This window comes from Carcharodon carcharias, chromosome 18 (genome assembly GCF_017639515.1).
Source record: "Carcharodon carcharias isolate sCarCar2 chromosome 18, sCarCar2.pri, whole genome shotgun sequence".
Classification (NCBI taxonomy): domain Eukaryota; kingdom Metazoa; phylum Chordata; class Chondrichthyes; order Lamniformes; family Lamnidae; genus Carcharodon; species Carcharodon carcharias.
In genome coordinates this window covers 96,880,964-96,905,240 of record NC_054484.1, presented here as the reverse complement: position 1 = coordinate 96,905,240, position 24,277 = coordinate 96,880,964, and the positions used below count along the sequence as shown (strand labels likewise).

Sequence of the window (24,277 nt, the reverse complement as noted above, 5' to 3'; positions counted from 1 at the left end):
CATCGATGAATCTCCAATCATTAACATCCTGGGGATTACCATTGACCAGAAACTGAACTGAACCAGCCATATAAATGCTGCGGCTTCACGAGCCAGTCAGAGGCTAGGAATTATGCGGCAAAGTGACTCACCTCCTGACTCCCCAAAGCCTGTTCACCATCTACAAGGGACATGTAAGGTTGGGGATGGGATGCTCTCTACTTGTGTGGATGAGTGCAGCTCCAGCAACACTCAAGATGATTGACATCATCCGGGACAAAACTGCCCACTTGATTGTTTAAGGTGGTGTATGGAGTGCCATTAACTCCCTCCACCACAGTAGCAGCAGTGTGTACCATCTACAAGATGAACTGCAGCAACTCACCCAGGATCTTTGACAGCAGCTGAGAAGAACAAGGGCTGCGGATACATGGGAACCTGTAAGTTCTCCTCCAAGTTAAATATCCCATGGCACTATTAGAAGCTGTTTTTGACGCCTAATAGGCTACATATACATTTGGCACAAAATTGGATAAGGCCTGAAAATGGGTGCGGGGATCATGAAGTGCAATTAACCCATGCCTGTGCGTTCCAATGCAGGCAGCACACAAACTTCATTCTGCTGCTCCATTCTGTCATTGCAATGTGCAGCCAGGGCAAAGAGCACTGAGTGCCTGAACGTCTTAGTAAGGGGTGAAAAATCAGGAGAGTTTCACATAAGCTCAAGGTAACTCGCACTACTTAAATCAGTCTTGCACCTTTTTTTTTTATATATATGCTCATGGGATGTGGGCATCGCTGGCAAGGCCAGCATTTATTGCCCAAACCTAACTTCCCTTGAGAAGGTGGTGGTGAGCTGCCTTCTTGAACTGCTGCATTCCCTGTGGTGTAGATACACCCACAGTGCAGACTTGGAAATATATCGCCATTCCTTCGCTGTCACTGGGTCAAAATCCTGGAACTCCCTCCCTAAGTTTGTGTGCTGCCTACATTGGAATGCACAGGCGTGGGTTAATTGAGTTTCTTGATCCCCACACCCATTTTCAGGCCTTATCCAATTTTGTGCCAAATGTACATGCAGCCTGTTAGGGGACAAAAACAACTTCCAATAGTGCCATGGGATCTTTTACAACCACCTGAGAGAGCAGACAGGGCCTCAGTTTAACTTCTCATTTGAACGACACTGCAGCATTCCTTCAGTAATGCATAGGTGCCTCAGCTTGGACTGTGTGCTTATGTCTCTGGATTAGGACTTGAATCCATAACCTTCTGACTTGGGGGCTATCAGTGAACAATAGTTAACATCTGCCCCAAAAGGCGATTGGCCAGCAGGTTAATCTCCCCTTATTAGCAAATAGCATTGTCCAATCTCATAATGTGAGTGTTATTGTCAGGACTGGCATTTATTCCCATCCTCAACAACAGAGCACCTTGCTAGGCTACTTCAGAGGGGAGGTTAAGAGTCAGTATTGGTTGGGATTCCTGTCACATATCAGACAGCCTGGGCAAGGACAGCAGGTTTCCTTTCCTAATGGACATAAGTAAAACAGTTGGGTTTTTAAGATAATCTGACTGCTTCACGGCCATTTACATTTCTAATTTCCAGATTTTTTAATCAATTCAAATGGTCATGCTTGAATTTGAAGTCATGCTCTCCATTTTAACAGTCTAGTAACAATGCATACTGTAGTTCAGTGGTACAACACAGTTCACTCATCCAAAGCAGAAGTGTAAAGATGTATGAATTGTTTAAGAAGCTGGCAAAAACACAAGGCGTTGGAAGGTAAAGGATTCCAAACTTGCGATCTCATAAACCAGGCTTGCAGTACCAAATTAGTGTCTCTGCAGCTGAAATAAATGCTGGAAAACATTGTGGTTACTCAAACTATGATTAGCTGCCATGATATAATAGTTGTGTCCATGGGATAAGGATCGATGGACCTTTCATGATCAAGGATTTTTCTCGTGCCCTTATGATTTGTAACGTTGTACTTACTGTAAATTTCCTCACTCCTTGTAGACCAGAGAATTTCCGATAGGATATGTCCGCTTTTACTTTGCCAGCATCAAGGTCACCTGTGTATATCTGTTTGATACCGGCATTGTTTATGAGAGGTACGCATTCATCACATGGACATTTGGTAACAAAAATCATTGTTTTTTCATCATCTTTAATATCCTGACACCTGCAAAAGAAACACATTGAACACCTATTAAATGAAGGTTGCACAAAGGATGGCCCATTCTATGCCCTGATAATTCACTAGGCATTGCCATCTATTGTCAAGTACATCCTTAGGGCTCAATTAAATTGTGCCCCATTGTGTTTCATTTATTCACATTATGAGAACATTTTTAAAAAAAAAATTAATTATTTTATTTTACAAATTTTGCATCTGGATCAGAAGAACTGATCACAAAGTTTTGAATTGCACTTGCCTGATAAGGCTGTTTGGCATCTTTATCTCAAAAACAGTCACGTCTTAATATCATAATAAAATTATGTAGCGTGTTTAACACCATTTTCAGGTATTTTAGTCCTGGTTGATTCTTATTTGAGCCCACTGAATATAGGTTAATCCCTACAGTATAATGCAAATAGGCATGAGCCAAGAGGATGCTTTGCATCATATGACACATATGATGTGTCCCCAGAAGTGTGTGCCCATTATCTCAAATCTTGCAAGACAGCAAAGTAGTATTAAAGTAATACAAATGGAAAATTCTGGAAACTCTCAGCAAGTTAGATTTAGCATTGCCTGAAATGTTGACTTCTTGCTTTTCTCCATAGATGCTGAGTCTGTTTTGCTGAGGGTTTCTGGCATTTGCTGCTTTTGTTTCATGTTTCCAGTAGCTACAGTACTTTTTTCCTGTTTTACAGAAACACAGCTTTAATGGAAACATGTGGAGATTTACCCTGCATAATTGTTGAAATGTTAGTTATAATTTTTTTTATTAGTTCATGGGATGTGAGCAACGCTAGCAAGGCCAGCATTTATTGCCCAACTCCAGTCATCCTTCAGAAGGTAGTGGTGATTCACCTTCTTGAAGTGCTGCCGCCCACATGGTATAGGTGCTATCTTTCAGATGAGACGTTAAACTGAGGCCCTGTTTTCTCAGGTGGATGCAAAAGGTTCCATAGCTCTATGAAGAAGAGCAAGGGAGTTCTTCTGCAGTCCTGACCAATACCTATTCCTCAACCAACATCACCAATAACAGACTATCTGGTTGGTCATTGTTGTTGGCAGTACCTTGCAGTTACCCTGTTTCACATGTTACAACAGTGACTGTACTTCAAAAAGTACTTCATTGGCTGAAAGCACTTTGGGTCATTGGAGGAAATGAAAGACACCATAGAAACATGCCTCTTTTCTTCTTCTTTTATGCATAGGCAATTTCAGAGAGATAAAGCCGGTAATGTGAATTGTTCCAAAGTGTTTACAGTACCTACCGGAAGGTTAAGGCATTCTGCTCAGCGTGTACAATATACCGAAACTTCCTTGCTTCTCTGTCTTTCTGCTGCTTCTCGTCCATCTGAGGGTAGTCTGCATATTCTGACCCCGTTGGGTAAGCATTATAACCACATCCAATCAAATACCTGGCTCCTGTTCCATCACAATTACTCTATAAATAAAGAGACTGATCATTTCAACAGAATTAAAAAATGACAACATCCTTCATGACTTCTGTGGGCTGTGCCTGATCCAATAATTCATGCCAAAGCTCTGACTGAATTCAGGTAGGTGTCCTCAGTGGGATTTAAATCTTATGGCACTTGGCTTCATAATCTGTTCTGCTTCAATGCATATTAAAAATCTATCAGCTGGTGATGGATGGAACATTTCATTATGCTCCTTTCCCAGAGAGAATTGGGTGGGTCGGGGGGCGGGGGGGGGGGGGGGGGGGGGGTGGGTGGGTGGGTGGTGGTGGTTTAGTCTCTTGTGTGATGGGGCCACAACTTTTCACTTTATACATTAATGATCTAGATGAAGGAACTGAGGCCATCCTGGCTAAGTTTGCAGATGATACAAAGATAGATGGAGGGACAGGTAGTATTGAGGAGGCGGGGAGGCTGCAGAAGGATTTGGACAGGTTAGGAGAATGGGCAAAGAAGTGGCAGATGGAATACAACGTGGGGAAATGTGAGGTCATGCACTTTGGTAGGAAGAATAGAGGCATAGACTATTTTCTAAATGGAGAGAGAATTCAGAAATCTGGAGTGCAAAGGGACTTGGGAGTCCTAGTCCAGGATTCTCTTAAGGTTAACTTAGAGGTTGAGTCGGTAGTTAGGAAGGCAAATGCAATGTTGGCATTTATTTCGAGAGGACTAGAATATAAAAGCAGGGATATGCTGCTGAGGCTTTATAAGGCTCTGGTCAGACCACATTTAGAATATTGTGAGCAATTTTGGGCCCCGTATCTCAGGAAGGATGTGCTGGCCCTGGAGAGGGTCCAGAGGAGGTTCACGAGAATGATCCCAAGAATGAAAGGCTTAACATATGAGGAACGTTTGAGGACTCTGGGTCTATACTCAATGGAATTTGAGGGGGGATTTGATTGAAACTTACAGAATACTGAAAGACCTGGATAGAGTGGACGTGGGGAGGATGTTTCCATTCGTAGGAGAGACGAGGACCCGAGGGCACAGCCTCAGAGTAAAGGGAAGACCTTTTAGAACAGAGATGAGGAGGAGCTTCTTTAGCCAGAGAGTGGTGAATCTATGGAATTCATTGCCACAGAAGGCTGTGGAGGCCAGGTCATTGAGTGTATTTAAGACCGAGATAGATAGGTTCTTGATTGGTAAGGGGATCAAAGGTTACGGGGAGAAGGCGGGAGAATGGGGTTGAGAAACTTATCAGCCATGATTGAATGGTGGAGCAGACTCGATGGGCCGAATAGCCTAATTTCTGCTCCTATGTCTTATGGTCTAACTGTTGCATTCTAAATAAAATACATTTACGAAAAGCATTCGTACACACACAAGGGAAGGTGGTGGCGGTGTGGCATTGTGACTGGACTGGTAATCCAGAGACCCAGGGCAATGCTCTGGGGTCTGGGATTCAAATCCCACCATGACATGGTGGAATTTGAATTCAACAAAAATCTGGAATTAAAAGTCTAATGGTAACCATGAAACCACTGTCGATTGTCAGAAAAACCTATCTGGTTCACTAAGGCCCTTAGGGGATCTGCTGTCCTCACTAGGCCTACATGTGACTCTTAAATGCCCCTTAAACAAGGATTGCCCACATGCTTGTTGTCATGGGCTTGAGTGGCTGAGCTAGCCTTAAATGTAAATGTCCTGCAACAAGAAAGGGCAGATGGCAGAGACAAATTCTTAAAATATCGCTTATCCTGTACAAAATATCTAAAAAAAAAACAAAGTATTGGTTGAATTTCAGTAGCATTTAGAGAGTACACATGCTAAAGTTTATCCATTGCTGTAATATAGGAAATTTACTGTAACATAGAAAATTTACAAGAAGCTATTGCATTATTTGAAGGTAATCAGGGAAGTTCTCCCTGGTGACCTGGCCAATATTTGTGATGTTGGTTGCAAGATAAAAACAGCTTATCTGGTCATTATCACAAAGCAGTTTGTGGGATCATGCTGCGTGCAACTTACTGCCCATTTCCTACAAGTGAGGACACTTCAAAAGTACTTCACAGGCTGTAAAGTGCTTTGTTTTCCTTCTTTTGCCCTACAGTCCTCATTAAAAAATTTAGCCAATCCTTAATTGAAAGAGTTAATGAATCACATTGGGTTCTTTTGCTGCCTCCTTCATTAGTTGGGAAGAAATATTTCATCTGCGGGATTCATTTTATGGGCAACTACATAATTAATTTAAATTCCAATATGCCATTAGTTGTTTTAAACTATAAAATTATCTTCATCCAATGGCTTAATTTATACTCAGCCACAAAAGATTTATGTGGTTAGAAGATTTTCTGTGTACAATTTTCAGTGGTTGACATTTATCAAATTCTTGTATGCACTATTTTAATAAAGCCTGAGCCCCTTTTCTCATTTAATGGGAGAGTTGAGGGGTGGGGAGGTGCAGGGTGGATAAGATGCTACAATTGGCTGAAAGATGGGGAAAAACAAAAATCAAAGTTTCCATGGATTTGCCAGTCATTAAGGGCAGAATTGATCTCTGCCCTGCCCACTTGAATACCTTTCTGGTGTTCACTGCTTAGACCTGCCCACAGATAGTTGCCGTCAAATGAAATGGTGACATCTGCTGTGGTGTCAAGCAAAGGGTCAAATGGCTTCAGCAGAAAACTAGTAGAATTTCCTTTTCAAAAAATAATGAAAAAAAAACTTACCATCTTTCCTTCCGCCCAGATTACTGCCCCAACACCAATTTTCTGATCCTCTGAAATATATTAATGCAAGATGTCGTGTAATGCAAAATCAGCTATGTAAGTATTTCAATCCACTCTTATGATTCAGTCAAAGGAATTCTTGCCAACCGCAGGCATGTATTAATTTTAAGAATCAAATAGAAAACAAAACAGGAAGTCTACAAGTTAAAATAAAAACAGGAAGCTCTGGAAAACCTCAGCAGGTATGGCAGCATCTGTGGGGTGTGGAGAGTGAAACAGAGTTAATGTTTTAAGTCCAATATGACTCTTTTTTAGAATCGAGAGTCTACAATTTAAAACCTTGAGCGCGGCACATCAAATAAAAGGTGGATGGGTGTACATTAGATGCGTTTGCTGCAGAAAAAATGTCAAGTGTTGGAGTCTTCCCAGATAAAAGTACCTCACCCTATCAAAAGTCTCTCAGATAATCAATTTAAATGCCCCAACTTGAATCAACCACAATTTTTCAGTGATTCCCGCAATCATCTGGATTATATTGCCATATAAAAACACACAAAAATTAAATAATACTCACCACAACTTGCATTTACATAATTGTCTTTAACATGGAAAAACATCCCAAGGTGCTTCACAGAGGTGTAATCAAATAAATGACAAAACAAAGGAGGAGATAGTAGGAAAGTTGACCAACATCTTGATTAAAGAAATGGGTTTTATAGAGAGTCTTAAAAGAGGCTGAAGATGATGTAAGCATGGTTGAGCGTTTCAGCAGATGAGTTAAGGCAGATTGGAGGCAAACCATGTTACCAAAGTAGGATGTGGTCTTTATGCTGGTGAGAGTATGGGGTCAGAAGGTCACCTCAGGGTTGAATGGACACACAGGTACAAACTGTCTGCTTCAGCCTGAGACACTGACCCAGTTGGGGAATGGAATCTGCTGCAAGGATTCAGAGTTTGTGGTGGAGGCCAAAGATAATGGCTTTAAGGTCTTCCAAACATTTAACTGGAATAAACTGGGACTCAACTGACCTGACACCGGATGTTATATAAGCAACCTGACAACATGGAGGCAGAGTGTCGGTGCAGACTTGAAGGGCTGAAGGACCTCTTCTGCACTGTGATTCTGTGAGGAGAGGTTGAGAGATTTAGCAGAGAAGTAGAGCTGAGTGTGTCAGCATACATGTGGAGACTGACTCCATGTCAGGGGTTAATTATTAAAATTTCTAGGAATCAATTAAAAAAAAAACTTATCAACAGAATGAGACATTTCATGTTTGATAACCCTGCAGAAGCTTAGTTATCTCTCTGTGGATTTGGTCCGCTGTTCTGCTTCATTTCCAAGATTTGGAAAATTTTACCTGAGGTTTGGATATATGGAACATGTCCAGCATCTGTGGCCAAATGCATTGTGGGGGTATTAGTTTTCACCTTTTTCTTCAAACCTACAATCCCCAGAATGCTGTGCAACTGAGGTAGAAAACGTACAGATGGTTGGTCACGTGGAGGTGTGCAGCATTGGCTGGGAAGACAGGGATGAGGCAGAAACAGACAGATAATAACAAAGAAATCATTTTAGTGGTTTATGCATTCAATGGTTAAGTCATTCAAAAAAAACGTTTTTGCTGTTATTTTGGGCAACCATGTTTCCATGTTGCTGAGGGAGACTGGAGGTTAGGCTGGGTCAGAGGGGATGTTATGGAGCACCTGTTACAAAGGTTAATTGCTGGACTACAAAACTAGTTCTTCAAAAATACGTTGACAGGATTATAGGCAGCTATTTCCTTCCCATTATAAAATTACACAAGACTCTTAATAGTCCGGGATTTAATTTCTTTGGGTATGTGAGCAACATGTCAAGACAAAATTTATTGCCTATCCCTAGTTTCTCTGAGGACATGAAGGGTCACTTAATGTGATAATGTGTAAATCACTTAATGAGTCACATGTAGGCCAGACAGGTTCCCTTCCCTGAAGAGTTAACAGTGAACTAAATGGTATTTTCAATGACAACCCAGCCACTTTCATAGTTATTTCTTTTTCTTGCCGTTAGCCCACATATTACCAGCTTTATTGAATTCAATTTCATTACCTTTCATGGCAAATTGTTGAGGGATTCAAACATATAACCTCAGATTATTTGCCTAGTACTACAACCACTACCACATAGTTCCCTGACGCTTACCATAATCTCACAGCCTATAACAATGGCTATTTGCCCATCATGGCAGTGCAGCAAACTTGCTGAAGCAATATTAAGACATGACTGACCCAAGCTAAAAATGTAGTATGTTATTGGTACTGAAAAATATAGGCTTCAGGAGGTACAGTTAAATAGAATTAGCTTTTACCTTTAAAAAAAAACTTATCAAATAACTACGCTCTCCCCTTGCCAAAACTAATTTACATATAATTTATTTTGCTAAACCACTGAAGCATTTAGTTAAAGTGTAATGACTTTTAGTTGATGTGTCCTTCTCCAGAATTATCCTCTCCATTCTTCAAAGGTATTTTCCCCTTCAGCTTTGCCTCTCACAATGGAGTTATAGTTCCTGCAGTAAACAAAGCAGTGTCCAGTGATGTTTGCCCACCATCAAGCCTCTAATGTCGAGAACCTGCAACACGTTCAACATGGTCTGGGCCCAACTTTGGTTGCAATCTTTGAGCTCAAAGCAACTCAAACATTTCCATCCAGCCCTAACAAAGATCAGTCTCTCTCAGTAACAAAAATCTAAACAGCACTTTACCTCAGAAATGTTACATTGCAACTCAAACTGTATAATTGCCAAAAATAAGTGCACATTTTTGATTTTCTTTCCCCTTGTTGCTTATGCGTCTGGATTATTTGCAAATTTTCCTTTCGACTGTAAGCAATGTATTACGAAACACTCTGGGTACTGAATTCTGCAGGATCTCTCCCATTTACAGAATTTAAGAGCTAGAGCTTACAATTTTTGGATCCTTTTCTGTCTGGTTGATGCGCAATGTGAGTTATCACAGTACACTCTAGACACGGTAGTTTCACAAGGGAGGGTGAACAACGTTACTCCCACAATTTTCTGCCTGGCTGCCAGGTTCTCTGGGAATTACAAGTCCACCACAGGATACCACTGAAAACAAAACTTCCTTAAGCATCCTAATACAGAATTTATAACTTTGCACTCAATTGCAGAATCCAAGCTTGAGGGACTAAGTAGAACTCCAGGTATCCAGGTGGAAAAAAAGGGTGAGAAGGGTGGAAGTTGAGTGGGACAAGAAAGAAAGGGTGGGAGTGAAAGGGATCAGAAATGAGATGGACAGAGGTGAGAGAAGGGATAAAGGGATAAGTCTGGGGGAGGAGCAGAAGATGGGTGGGAGAAAAGAATGCTGATAAAAATAAGTTCAGATCAGGGGGAGTGGGGAGCAGTGGTGGTGGTAATAGGTGAATTGAGGCATAGAAAAGCTCATCTGAAGGAGAGATACAGCCAGTAGGGTGTGGTGCTATGATGAGAAATGCTGGGGATGTGGATGTGGTGGTAGTGGGGGAGAATCTTAAAAAGGAAAAGGAACTGGACTGGAACAGTGCAGAGGAGATTCATCAGGATGTTGCCTGGGATGAAACATTTAAGTTATGAAGAGAGGCTGGATAAACTTGGGTTGTTTTCGTTGGAGCAGAGAAGACTAAGGGGCGACCTGATTGAGGTGTACAAGATTATGAGGGGCATAGACAGGGTGGATAGGGAGCAGCTGTTCCACTTAGTTGAAGGGTCAGTCACAAGGGGACATAAGTTCAAGGTGAGGGGCAGGAGGTTTAGGGCATAATGTGAGGAAAAACTTTTTTTACCCAGAGGGTGGTGAAGGTCTGGAATGCACTGCCTGGGCGGGTGATGGAGGGGGGTTGCCTCACATCCTTTAAAAAGTACCTGGATGAGCACTTGGCACATCATAACATTCAAGGCTATGGGCCAAGTGCTGGTAAATGGGATTAGGTAGGTGGGTCAGGTGTTTCGCATATGTCAGTGCAGACTCGATGGGCCGAAGGGCCTCTTCTGCTCCATGATTCAGTGGGGAGAAGAGGTCACAGTCTTGTTCAGTGAGAGGCAGAAGGCCTGGACAGTTGGTCAGTTTCAAATGTGAGCCAAGAAGGAACCTGGAGATATAGCCAGTGTTGCTATCCAGGATAACTGGTTTTATACAAGTCAGAAAATTTGGGGAACAAAAGCATCAGATAGTGATTGCTACCCTGTGAGGACAGAATTTATCAGCATAAAAGTTGTACCACTATTTTACCATTCACTTAATTATAACAACTAAAAAGAAAACAAAAATGACTTGCATTCATATAGCACCTTTCATGACCTCAGGGCATCCTAAAGTGCTCTACAACCACTGAAGCTTGTAGTTTCAAGCTCTACTGCAGAGATTGGATGGAGCACAAAATCCAGGCTGATACTTCAGTGCAGTACTGCACTGAAGAATATTGGATGTGCCATCATTTGAATGAGTCGTTAATCCAAGGCCACCCTCTCAGGTCGACCTTAAAGATCTGAGCACAATTTTTTTTTAAGAAAAACAGGGGAATTCTGCCTGGAGCCTTGATCAATATTTATCCCTCAGCCAACATCACTAAACAGAATATCTGATCATTATCACATTGCTGTTTATGGAACTTTGCTATGCATTAATTCACTGCTGTGCTTCCTGCTTTGGGGACAATTTAGAAGTACACCATTGCCTGTAAAGCACTTTGAGATGTCCCGACATTCTGCATGACACTTCTTAAATGCAAGTTCTTCATTAGCTAATGGATGTTAAAGATGACACTCGTTTGTGTACCAAAACACTAGGATCAGACCTACTTTCAGTATAAAAGACAAGATCGATCCTCTCACCTGTCCGATATGCCAATAACCTGGCTTGAACCATGCAGTGTCTTGCAAAGTCTTGGAATTCATCGTTTGTGTGCTCATCACATGCTCTGTCTGAATCATCACAATAAAATCTGAATGTACCGTACTTTGGAACACTACAGTCAATGGTTGCTAATAAAAAGACAAGGTCCTCCATTTTATGCCTCAAGTTAGTGAAATGAACATCGTCACACACATTTTCTAAGCCAACAGTTTTTAAAATTTCTTTGTGTGCTTCGCTGTTGGAAATCAAGAACAATTTCTCAAATTCCTGGAATCGATTTCTTCTGCACTCAGTAAAAAAGTCCTCAAGTCTAAAATCTGGGTCCAGAGCGACTATGCTTTGCAAAAACTCGCACTTTTTTGAGGTTTCTTCTACAAACTGAAGCATGTTGTAAGCCAGAGGCTGAAGCAAGGTGCAGACACGGGCACGACTATTGGACTTGAGTCTTTCCACAGCTTTAGCGTCAAGCTTTGCATCCGAGCAGCAATTATTCAGTACCATTTCCTCAGCTAGACTTATCTCGGGGTCACCAGGCCAATATGATATTCGATTGACTCCAGCTATTACAAAAAGAATGGTGAGTAGAAACAAAAAGAAGTGGACATTTGCTTGATGGCAATTATACAATTTTATTTCGTAGAATCACAACACACAAAGAAGCTATTCAGCACAATGCACCTGTACTGTCGCTTTGAAAGATATCCAATCAGTCCCAATCCCCTGCTCTTTAACAACAGCCCTGCAAACTGTGTTAAAATATAAATCCAATTCCCTTTTGAAAATTTACATCCACTCACTTTTGCTTCCAAAATGCATCACTTCACACTCCTCTACATTAAATTTAATCTATCATTGATCTGCCCATTTCATCAGTCTATGTCCTCCTGAAGTCTGCAACTATCCTCCTCACTATTTTAGACTTCCAAGATTTGTGTAATCTGAAAACCTTGAAATTATGCCCCCACGCCCAATTCAGGACTGTTAATATGTATCAAAAAAAAAAGGCAGTAGTACCAACACTGACCACAGGAAACAACACTATATTTACCTCCTATCCAAAATAGGACCGTTGATCATTACTCTCTGCTTTCTGTCTCTTAGCCAATTTCATGTCCACACTGCCATTGTTCCATGAATCCCCACGATGGTGCAATTTTGCTAATAATTCTATTGTGCGGTACTTTATCAAACATTTAACTATACTTACCATTCAAAACCATCTTTAAACAGGTTGAGCATGGTTTCCTTGAGAAATAGAGATCACAATCTTTCAGCTTGGACCCATGTTTGACAACAGCAATTTGGCCTGCGTGCAGCTCTGTGCTTGAACAGTGTAGGCCAATAATCTTTGAACTGTGCACAACAACCAGGCCACTTCTTCGCCGCTAAAAATGAAAAATACCCAGTGAATAGGAACTAAAAACAGCAAGTGTTGGAAATAAGGAAACCTAGATATCCAAATTGAAAGTTCAAAAACAATCAATAGCTAGGATTTAACAAACTGGACCAGCCACATAAGCGCCACGGGTACTACAGCAGGCAGAAGCTGAGCATCCTGTGGCGAGTAGCTCACCTTCTGACTCCCCAAAGCCTATCAACCACCTATAAGAATGTGATGGAATACTGTCCATGTATGAATGGATGCAGCTGCAACACCACCCAAGAACCTCAACACCATTTAGGACAAAGCAGCCCAAACTCAAGACCTCCACCACAAGGGCAGTATGTGCATCATCACTTCCAAGTGCCCCTCCAAGTCACGCACCATCCTGATTTGGACATATACTGCCGTTCCTTCATTGCCACTGGACTAAAATAATGGAGAGGAACTCCCTCTCCCTAACAACACTGAGTCTACCTACACTACATAGACTACAGCAGTTCAAGAAGCTCACCACCTTCTCAGAGCAACTAGGGACGGGCAACAAATACTAGTCTTGCCTATTATGCCAATATCTGAGAATTAATTTTTTTAAAAACTGAGGTACCAACTAATAATATTTGCATTTTTCCCTTATGCTACATTAATCTTCAATGCTGAGATACACCATTAATAAGATGCAGAAAAATAATAATTGTAGCAATCATCTGAAAATTGGATGTAGGTGATGGTGAGAGACAATGATTTTGAAAGGATATCTCACCCACTCACTTGGAGATGCATGCTGAGGATGTGCAGCTTACATTATTTCAATTTTTGCAAAGTCATGTGTAGATACTTAATACGGAATGATTCATTCCTTATTGCAATCCTGTCATTTTTTTTACCTGCTTCTTTATTATTAAAAAGATGGCTACACCAAATGGATGGTTAATGCTGTAGTTGAATTTGATTGAAACGTAGTGCTGCTTCTTCAAGAGGCTGTGGCAATTTTGTGTGGGTACAAAAATAATGGGGCTGAATTTATTGGAGGTAGGCATCTCACTGCATGCCGAGTTAATCTTTTTCCTCACACTTCAGCTCAAAATATTTTTTGCCCATAAAGTTGCTGAAAGTGTAAACTGATAACAGCATAGCGAAAGCAACAGGGCACCTGAGACCTGAGTGAACAATGGGACAAACAATATATCTCCTTAACCAATGAGATTTATGGATTGAGAAATAAACAGAGGAAGGGCGGAAAAGGAGGGTGAACTAAAGTGGATGAGTTCAATGTCAAATCAGACACAGGAAGAGGAATGGAGGAAAAGATTGGATCAAAGGGAGCAGAAAGGAAAAAAAAGTAAAAAATAAATTTTAATTATAATTTGGCATTTTAAAATCTCTCCAGCAACTCACTACCTGAAGGAATGAGACTCCACATTTTTATTTGTAGGAGAGGTTGACTGAAACTCATTCACAATGATCACATTGCTAAAAGGGTACTTGTGCTGTTAATTACTAGGCTGAACTTTCTGTAGTAAACTTAATGCCAACTAACATGAAAGTGAGCAACTTCATGAAAATCATGGGGAGGTTAAAGGCATTTTTGTGAAGCTGACACTGAGTGATGGAGCTCAGCCAGCACTGGTAATGATTCACAATTCACAGGGTGTCTCTTCCTTGCCAGAAGTTGCTGGTCAATTTTCACATTAATAACAGTGTGTGTCAACCTGATGCCATTATTTTTCCAGCAAATTACACCCCAATATATTTTCCTTCACAGGAGTAAGAAAGAAGGTGCATTTATATATCTCATGACTTCAGGAAGTTTCAAAGTCAATTAAGTAAGTGCTTTTGAAGTCCAGTCACTGTTGCAACATAGGAAACATAGTAACTAATTTGTGCACAGCAAAGATCTGGCAACCAGCAACGTGATAGCGATCCAATAATTTGCTTTAGAAATGTTGGTTGAAGGACAAGTACTGTCGAGGACAATGGGGATAACTCCCCTGCTTTTCTTTGAATAGTGTCATGGAACTTCTACATTCACCTGGGCCGGCAGTTGGAGTCTTGGTTTAACACTCATCTGAAAGATGGCACCTCAGACAATGCAGCACTACCTCAGTATTGCGTCATCTGGAATTTGTGCTCAAGTCCCTGGTGTGGAACTTGAACCTTCTGAGTCAGAGGCAAGGGTGTGTTATTGAAATGGTGAAAATACATTTTGTAGAGGTTTATGTTTCACTAAAATAACATATCATGCATCCACAAAGTTGATTTGCACAACATCAGCTTCGACATGGACTACTACAATGTAAGTTAAATAGAAGACTATCATTTAATTATCTGAGCTGCAGGTACACCAAAAGCTCTAGATTACAAAGCTGTAGGTTTAGGATCCACATCAGCTAACTCCCCAGGGCTGTACTAAGAGAATACTGGACTGTGGCCCGTCAGATAAGATTACAAGCAAGTTTGCTTACTTTGGGGGTTCACCAGAGTCTTAAAGAGCCCAGGGTTATATTTCCAGAACAGACCTTTCTCCTGGTGTCTTAATAACATTCCAACCTCAACTGGCAGTATTAACAGATTAATTGATCATTCAGCCCAGTGCTGATTCTGAGATCATCCTATGTATTAAACGCTAAGCATTCTCTCCCCACCGTGTTCCCCCAACTCCTCCCGACTAAACTACTGCACTTGCAAAGTAATTGAACATGAGTGTACAGAGAATAATGGGTGTTTAGGGACAATTATAAAAGGGGAAAACAAATAGCTCAGATAAACACAATTTCACAAAAAGGTTTGAAATCATTAAAATGCCATTTAGTTTACTCTGAATGGGTCAACAAAATCTTGGGATATTTAGAGTGCACCTTTGCAAATGTGGTTGTTTCATTTTTAAGCGTGCCATTGTTTAATTATTGTACAAATAAAAGTTATTAGGACCTTTTCTTCATCCCTCCCAGATTCAGGCTAGTAATGAATTTGACCCTTTGCCCCAACAGACCCATTCACCTCACATTCCCCCCCGCAATCAAATTTCTACCCTCTCGCCTGAAGACACCAACTCCCTAGAGAATGGCAATGCCAGCATTGGTTGTCCTCTCTACTGGATTCCAAGTGCTTTTAATCACTTGAGAGCACCAGCGAATTTCTGAAACATTGTAGCCCAGCCCAATTCTATCCATGTGTACATTTTCAGGAGAGGTTACTGTATAACTATCAGGAGCCAGAACCTTCCTGATTTCCCTACTCTTCCATTGAGACACTGTGGCATTGAAGCACCCAGCTCCTGGCTCAGCTGAGACCACCCAATTCAGCACAGACTAGCAGCAAATCTGGGATTTCTTCATCTATAGGGAACACAGATTCTAAACTATCATGGAGACAACATTCTTACTTAATTCTTGATCCACTTCCAAAGTTAAGTCAATATACAAAGTATTGGAAATGTTTATTTTTAATTCTGACAATATTAAATCAACAGTTGGGGGGTGATGTGGAAAGTGTGTACACCCAGGTTGTTTTTTTGCTATAACGTTTCATTCCTTTCCCTGCTCCACTGATCTCTGTAGTATTTAACTGTTTTCACTGAGCTATCTTAGCCTTCCCCAGGTTGTTTCAAGTTCTATTGTAAAACTTTTAAGCACCAGTTCCACTTACTTTGAAGTAAATGGGTCCAACACCATTGTGGTTTGATTCCTCTATATTCCATCAGGATAAGAAAAAGTAAAACAAAACAATTCAGCACGAGTTGAAAACAAAATATTATTTGGGCAAAACAGTAGGAGGGAAAAATCAGAGTGGTTTATCCAAGGCTTCTGATGCAAATATCACGAATAGTTAAAGAACATAAACAAAGAACAAGTCCTTTACCACTGGGTATCCACTGAAAAATCATTGAGGAAACAACTAAGGGGTGAATTTCCTCTTCACACAAGTTAAACGCCCTTTATTTAGAACTGTCACACCTTTGCAGGTATGTACATGTACTAACTTGAGCTAGGCATTTCCTGCAAGATTGATGTTACACGAACATATATACGACTGTAAGCTAATCAGAATAAACATGTAATAATGTAATTAAATCACTACCAACTGTAAGTATTATTACAATAGTGATATCATTCAGCAATGTGGCCAAGGAAACAACAGTGAAGACTTTGCTTTCAGTAAAGAGGTTTCAAATTGCAAACACCTTTATGGCCAGAGCTTAATGCAACCATAGATGGTAACAATAGAGACTTGATGAGGTGTTACTTATTCATTGGGTGTGGCAGAAAGTGTGTAAATAGCTGTCAGGTATCAACAGAAGTGAAAAGGAGAGCAACATTCCAGTTTAGTATGGTCTACTCCACACTGGCTTAATAGGAAATTCCAAATATATTGATCTATTCAGCAAGTTAATTAGGAATGTGGTCCAAGTGAAGCACAAATATAAGCAATGTACATAAGTGTGCAGTAGCAGAACAGGTTAGATACACATGGGCATGATCAAATATTGCAAATAATAGATAAATGCCTAAATGTCAGTATGCATACCAGTAACAATATTAATTTAGGCACTAACATATTAGTGCACTAGCAAAGTTACAAATTATACTGTAGTACTGTATTCACAACCTCAGACTCTCACATGGATCATATACAAGACTTTAAGGAAGAAACTGGTCAAAGAGAGGCTGATGCAAAACTCTCTGTACACCACTGAGCCGTTTGTGGTCCCTGCGTACTAGTGTTCTCCTGGTCTTGCAAGGCTCCTTACTGTTCCTCAGGAATTTCATTGGTAAGGTTTCTGCCTGAAGCAGCATTGTGCAGTATGTAATGCAGTACTGTAATTCTGGAAGCCTTCTCCAGGTTATATTGTAAAACCAAAGCAGTCAAAAACATCAGAGGCATTGTCACCCCAAACCTTTGGTCTATAAGTCTCAGTTCACTCAATTACCTTTACAGCTCTGCCAGAATACAGAGATTAGGACAGAAATGTAATCAGCAATGTTATTGTGGGATATTAAAGCTCTCTCAGAAACTAAGTTGGTTTCCTTTGGAAGAGCTGGAATAAGCATATTTGTTTGACAGCAAAGGAGTTGCGAGTGCTTCCCAGGGACTAATCATACTATGCATGGTTTTCTGGAACCCGTCTTATGCAATTTGCACACACACTAATATAACTTCCTGTGAAAAAGTATCCTAAATTGTATCTAGTTAGTTGGTAGTTGTTCCACTGCTTTGTAACTCAGTGTATCACCAGCTTTTATTGTGTATAATATATGTAATACATTCAAAAATCTAACGTTATGAAAATTTACACATGGTTCTCTTAATTGCCCTTTAACAAAGTATTAGCTCAACAGGCAAAAAGCAATTCATTCACAATGTTTACACCAGCTAATGCAAAATAGGAATTTTAGGAAAAGTACCTTAAGTGGAGAAGGCCCCTGTTAGGACAAAGTCCATGAATTCATCTGCATTAATGCCCAATTACTTACAATGCAATTACCTGCAGAATTTCGCCATACCCAGCCTATGACTGTACATATTCAATGTACGAAAATTGCTCAAGCACATAAAAGTATACAGCAGTTAATCTGACTGAAATTATACATAAAATGATTGATAACGCAAGAGCTGTCTTAATCATGACTGAAATAATGAGAAAAAGATGATAGAACTCAATGCGTCAGCGATAAGCGATATAATGTAAATTGCCCGACATATAATCAATCCATGCATCTTTTCACATTATTAAGCTGTCTTCAGTATGATCAGTTTGGCAAATACTATACCTGAATTGTCTTTTGTTCATTGTTTGGAAAAAGTTCCATCCACAAACTAAGGAGAGTGAAAAGATTTACTTTCGAAAGTCTAGGGCTGAGTCCTAGGAAATAAAGAAGTAATTGTTAATTTGCATATTATTAAATTAAGTCTCTATGTAAAGGCATTGCTAATGTATTAATTTATCAAAAAATGTATCCAGTAGTGAAATAACCAGATGCATTAAAATACCATGACCTGGTACAATACAGAAACAGCAGCTTGTATTTATACAAGCACCTTTAACATTGAAAAAATGACAAAAGGTGCTTCACAGATGTGTAAACATTCAAAAATGAATGCTGAGTCAAAGGAGAAATATTAGGCCAAGTCAAATATGCAGGTTTAAAGGAAGATCCCAGAAGAGAATAGAAAAGTGGAGAGGCAGAGAGAATTAAGAAGGGAATTTTGGAGCATGGAGCCTACACTGCTAAAGGAACAGCTACCAATGGTTGGGTAAAACAAGAATAGGTTTCACAAGATGTGACAAAAGAAGATTTCTGAGGCAAGGCAGTGGTGTTGAAGGAAGTTAGAAATTAGGGGGGTGGGGGAAGCAAGGACATGAAAGGATTTGAACACAACGGTGCGAATTTTAACTTGAACGTAGGAGCCTGGGGACCAATGTAGGTCAGCGAGGACAGAAGTGATGGGTGAATGGGACTTTTGGATGAGCTCAAGTTTGCAACCCACAGAAGATCGGTGGATGGTCATAAAAACATTGGATTGGTCCTGTCTGGACGTAACAATCACATGGATGAGGATCAGCATTTGATGACCAAAGTGTTTTTTTAAAATTCTTTCATGGAACCAGAGTGTCGCTGGAAAAGCCAGCATTTATTGCCCATCCCTAATTCCCCTTAAGGTGGTGATGCTGAGCCCCTTCTTGAACTGCTGCAGTCTATCTGGTACTTTTAGTAAGGTAGTTCCAGGTTTTTGACCCAGCAACGGTGAAGGAATAGCAATATAGTTCCTAGACAGGATGGTGTGTGGCTTTCTGGGATACTTATATATGGTGGTGTTCCCATGCACCTTTTAGCCTTGTCTTTCTAGGTGGTGGGGGTTGCAGGTTTGGAAAGTGCTGTTGAAGACGGCTTGGTGAGTTGCTGCAGCTTGTAGATAACACACACTGTTCCCACTGTGCATCGGTAGCGGATGAAGTGAATGTTTAAAGGTGGCGGATGAGGTGCCAAGCAAACGGGCTGCTTTGTACTGGATAGTATTGAGCTTCTGGAGTGTTGTTGGAGGTGCACTCATCCAAGCAAGTGGAAAGTGTTCCATCACACTCCTGACTTGCACCTTGTAGATGGTGGACAGGTTTTAGGGAGTCAGGAGGTGAGTAACTCACCACAGAATACCCAGCCTCTGATCTGCTCTTATAGCCTAGGCCAATTAAGTTTCTGGTCAATGGTAACTCCCAGGATTTGATGGTGGGGGATTTAGTGATGGCAATGTCATTGACTATCAAGGGGAGATGGTTAGATTCTCTCTTTTTGGAGCTGGTCACTTCCTGGTTCTTGTGTGGTACAAATGTTTCTTACCACTTAGCAGCCAAGCCAGAAAGTTGTCCAGGTCTTGCTACATATGGACAAGGGCCGCTTCAGTACCTGAGGGTTGTGTAATTATCAATGAACTCATCTGATCTTATGATGGAAGGAAGGTCATTGATGAAGCAGCTGAAGATGGTTGGGCCTAGGACACTACTCTGAGGAACTCCAGCAGCAATATCCTGAAGCTGAGGTGATTGGCCTCCAACAACCACAACCATCTTCCTTTGCGTTAGGGATGACTCAACCTGTGGGGATTCTTTCCCCTATCCCTATTGACTTCAGTTTTGCTAGGGCTCCTTGATGCAGCAGGTTCAAATGCTGCCTTGATATCAATGGCAGTCACTTTCACCTCACCTCTTGAATTCAATTCTTTTGTCCATGTTTGAACTAAGTCTGTAATGAGATCAACAGTCAACTGGCCCTGGAAGGACCAAAATTGTACATCGATGAGCAGGTAATTGCTGTGTGACAGCACAGTCAGTGACACCTTCGGGCAAGAGTGAGGTCAAGTAGGCTTTTCTGTTTTGTTGGGTCCCTCACCACCTGTGCAGGCCCAGTCTGAAGGATATGCCCTTTCAGGGCTTGGCCAGTTCAGTCAGTAGTGGTGCTACAGAGTGACTCTTAGTGATAGGTATTGAAGTCCTTCACCCAGAGTACATTCTGTGCCCTTGCTATCCTCACTGCTTCTTCTGAGTGGTGTTCAACATGAAGGAAGTAGGTAATAATCAGCAGGAGGTTTCCTTGCTCATGTTTCACCTGATGCCATGAGACCTCAAGAGGTCTGGAGTCAATGTTGAGGACTCCCAGGACAACTCCCTACTGTGCAGCTATCACTGGTGGGTCTAGACATATCCAGGAATGGTGATGGGGGAGTCTGGATCATTGGTTACACAGTATGATTTGATGAGTATGACCATGTTAAGTTTGTTGCTGGACTGTGGGACAGCTCACCCAATTTTAGCACAAACCTCCAGATGTTAGCAAAGAGAACTTTGCAGGGTCAAATGGACAAGGTGTGTTGTCATTTCTGGTGCCTGGTTCGATGCTGGGTGGTACACCTGGTTTTATCCTTTTTCAACTGTTCTGTAGCAATTTGGTACAACTGGATGGTTTGCTAGGTCATTTCTGAGGGCAGTAAAAAGTCAAGGTAGGGCCAAAGTTATGAAAGTGAAAAGAGAAAGACTTTGTGGGAGATGAAATGAAGTTGGATGCTCAGCTCACCTCCTTAAGTCCCTTCTCTTCATCTTTACTTTCACCATCATCCTTATTTATTTGCCTTTCCCTTCCCGTTTGGTGTCTACACTTTGTCCTGTAAGTCTTTGGCTCACATCAGGCACAGAGGGATGTTACCCATCAGCTGCAATGAATTTGCAAATATAGATGCAGATATTTAGCCTGACTCCTACTGTAAAATTACTACCACTAAACTTAGGATAGAGTGACAAAACACCTTAAAATTTTCAGCTGATCAGAGAAAACCATTATGGAGGGTAGGTCATGCCTGATGAATTTGATTGAATTTTTTTTGAAGAGGTGACTGATGTGGTAAACAGAGGAATGCCTATGGATGTTATTTCTATGCATGCCCAGAAGGCTGTTAGCTAAAGCTGAAGCTCATGGAATTGAAAGCAAATCATTGATCTGGTTAGGAGATTGGCTTAGCAGCAGGAGACAGAGTATGGATAATGGACAGGTACTCTAATCAGCAAGATGTGTCTCAACAATGTTGGGGCCTGAACTAGTCATTGCATTTATTCATGACTTAGATCTTGGGATAGAAAGCCACATATCCAAGTTTGTTGATGACATAAAAATTGGTGGTGTTGTAAGCTGCGTGAACGGAAGCATAAAATTACAAAGAGATATTAACATATTAAGTGAATGAGTAAAACTGTGACAATATATTGATTTCAATATAAGGAAGTGTGAGGTCCTTAAATGGACTACAGGCCCTGCAAGGGAAAATTCACCAGGATGAATACAAGATTGTGCAGAAACACGTTTTAAGGGTGTTCAATAAGGCAAATAGAGACCAGTAAAAACTGCAAAAGAGCTCAGAGAAAAGGTGAGAACCATTTAAAAATGCAAAGAGACTCAAAAGATCTTAACAAAGGATAAGCACAAGATATTCTGACTGATTCTGTCCCCCACGTATTCACAAAAGAACATAAGAGCAATAAGTCTTTCCCAGACAGACTTATTGACTTTGATACAGAAGAGGGGTTAAGGTTCAAAAACAATGCACCTCAGGGGTGGATGGTATTTAACTGAGGATGCTAAAGGTAACAAAGATATCTGAGAGTCACTGATATTCATTATGAGAGTCATTGCCAGCATGTCCCTCCTGTAAACTACTGACATTCTGGAGCATGCTAGTTGTTCACATTCCTAAGCCTCTCCACCTCACCTCCTTCAAGATCCTCCTTTAAAAACTCTCTCTTTGACTAACCTGCCCCCCAGTGTCCCCCTCCTTTGGCTTGGTGTCAATTTGTGTCTGATTACACTTCTATGAAGCACCTTGGGGATGTTCTGCTACATTTGCTTAACTCAGGATCAAATAGGGCACCAAGGTTGTAAACAGTTCTGTTCAGCCTAAAGGCAGCAGGAGGGTGGAATCAGTAAAGGAATAGAGTTTGAGATTTAGGGGCTAAAAAAGATGGCTTTGGTTTTCTCAATATTTAATTAGAAGACATTTTAGCTCATCAAGTACTGGGTATTGGACGAATGGATTGATAACAGAAGTGATTCTTTTAAGCCATTCCCTTTAACAACTCCTCATTCCCAGGTGCTACACCCAAATGGTTTGTGGGATTGTGAACACAGTTAGTTAAGATCATGGTGGATGTTAACACTAGCAACTAGTTAAAACTATTAACGTTGACTGGCACCGCAATAGAAAACACTTGGGATACTATGCCCTAGTCCCCTCAACCCTGGCACCAATCCGTGGACTTGGCCCCAGTCTCCCGTTCCTGGCACTTGGTCCAGTACCCTGGCCATGGCAGCAGTCCCTGGCTCCAGTCCTCTGCCCTCAGTCCACTTACCCAGTCCCCGGGCCGCGACCCTGGCCCAATCACCAGCCCTGGTCCACTGACCCTGGCATTTGGTCCCCTAAACCCTGACACTGACAGGTGTCCACGGCAGTTACTTACTGCCCTCTCCTCCCCGCTCACCTCTGGCGTTACACTCCGTCTGTGTGCCTGTCTCCTTCTGCCCTCCATCCCGATTCTTGTGTGGCAGCTCCTGGAAGTGATGCATGGTCCCAATGCGGCTGCCACTGGGAAAGGGGAAAGACATGGCCTAACCCGGGGACACTGACCGAGAGAACAGGAAAAGGGACTGAGCCAAAATAGACCAGCAAACGTCGCAACTTTCCCCCTAGCAACCAGCAGCGTCAGAGCGTAATACGTCATGACATCTTATGCACTGCGAATGTGACGATAGAAGGCGGGGCAAAGGACTGGGGAGGGGGAAAATGGGCAGGGGAGGGGCCAAGGAGAGCCTGGGGCGGGGTAAAGGAGAACAGGGGTCGTGACCAAGGAGAACAGGGAGCGGGCTAAGGGGTGCAGGGACGGGGCCAATGAGAGCAGGGGGCGGGGCTAAGGATGACGCGGCAAAAGAGAACAGGGGCGGGGCTAAGGAGAGCAGGGGCTGTTTCAACCAGACACAGGTTCATAGCTTGTTCCGGCCATTTTCAATAAATTGTAAGCTGGCTGTTAACAGTTTGTCCAGCCGACTTTCAGGGATTCTGCAGTCAGCACACAAAATTAGTCCCTCTTTTCTTCAACAGGAACATGCATAAAACGGAGGTGTGGAAGTACGCCATTCGGCCCATTGAGTCTGTTCCGCCATTCAATGAGGTCATGGCTGATCTGATAATCATCAATTCCACTTTCCTGCCTTTTCCCCATAACTCTCGATTCCTTTACTGATTAAAAATCTGTCTATCTCAGCCTTGTATATACTTAACGACCCAGCCCCTACTGCCCTCTGTGGTAAAAAAAATTCCACAGATAGACTACCCTCTGAGAGAAGAAATTCCTCCTCATCTCTGTTTTAAATGGGCAACCCCTTACTCTGAGATGGTGCCCTCTAGTCTCTCCTGCAAGGGGCAACAACCTCTCAGCATCCACCCTGTACAGCCCCCTGAGAATCTTATATGCTTCAATAAGGTCGCCTCTCATTCTTCTAAACTCCAATGAGTACAATCCAACCTACTCAACCTCCCCGCATAAGAAAATCTCTCCATACCCAGGGATCAACCTAGTGAACCTTCTCTGTACTGCCTCCAATGCCAGTTTATCTTTCCTTAGATAAGAGACCAAAACTTCACAGTTTTCTAGGTGTGGTCTAA

General features: G+C 41.6%; 1 protein-coding gene across 3 annotated transcripts in view; it reads right to left on the bottom strand.

Annotated features, from left to right (window-relative positions):
- cdadc1 (cytidine and dCMP deaminase domain containing 1) overlaps positions 1-23,307 on the bottom strand; it is a 37,873-nt gene extending 14,566 nt beyond the window's left edge. For 2 of the 3 annotated variants that reach the window (XM_041211730.1, XM_041211734.1), the window contains exons 1-7: positions 23,097-23,307; positions 18,349-18,440; positions 12,404-12,581; positions 11,175-11,756; positions 6,307-6,356; positions 3,431-3,603; positions 1,976-2,165 (exon numbers count right to left, since the gene is read on the bottom strand). In XM_041211730.1, coding sequence (XP_041067664.1) covers positions 1,976-2,165; positions 3,431-3,603; positions 6,307-6,356; positions 11,175-11,756; positions 12,404-12,581; positions 18,349-18,440; positions 23,097-23,220 — 1,389 coding nt within the window. In that variant the 5' untranslated portion in view covers positions 23,221-23,307. Of the gene's footprint in view, positions 1-1,975; positions 2,166-3,430; positions 3,604-6,306; positions 6,357-11,174; positions 11,757-12,403; positions 12,582-18,348; positions 18,441-21,144; positions 21,281-23,096 lie in introns of all 3 variants that reach the window. The other variant, XM_041211735.1, reaches the window with a different exon arrangement.
- Between the last annotated feature and the right edge of the window lie 970 nt (positions 23,308-24,277).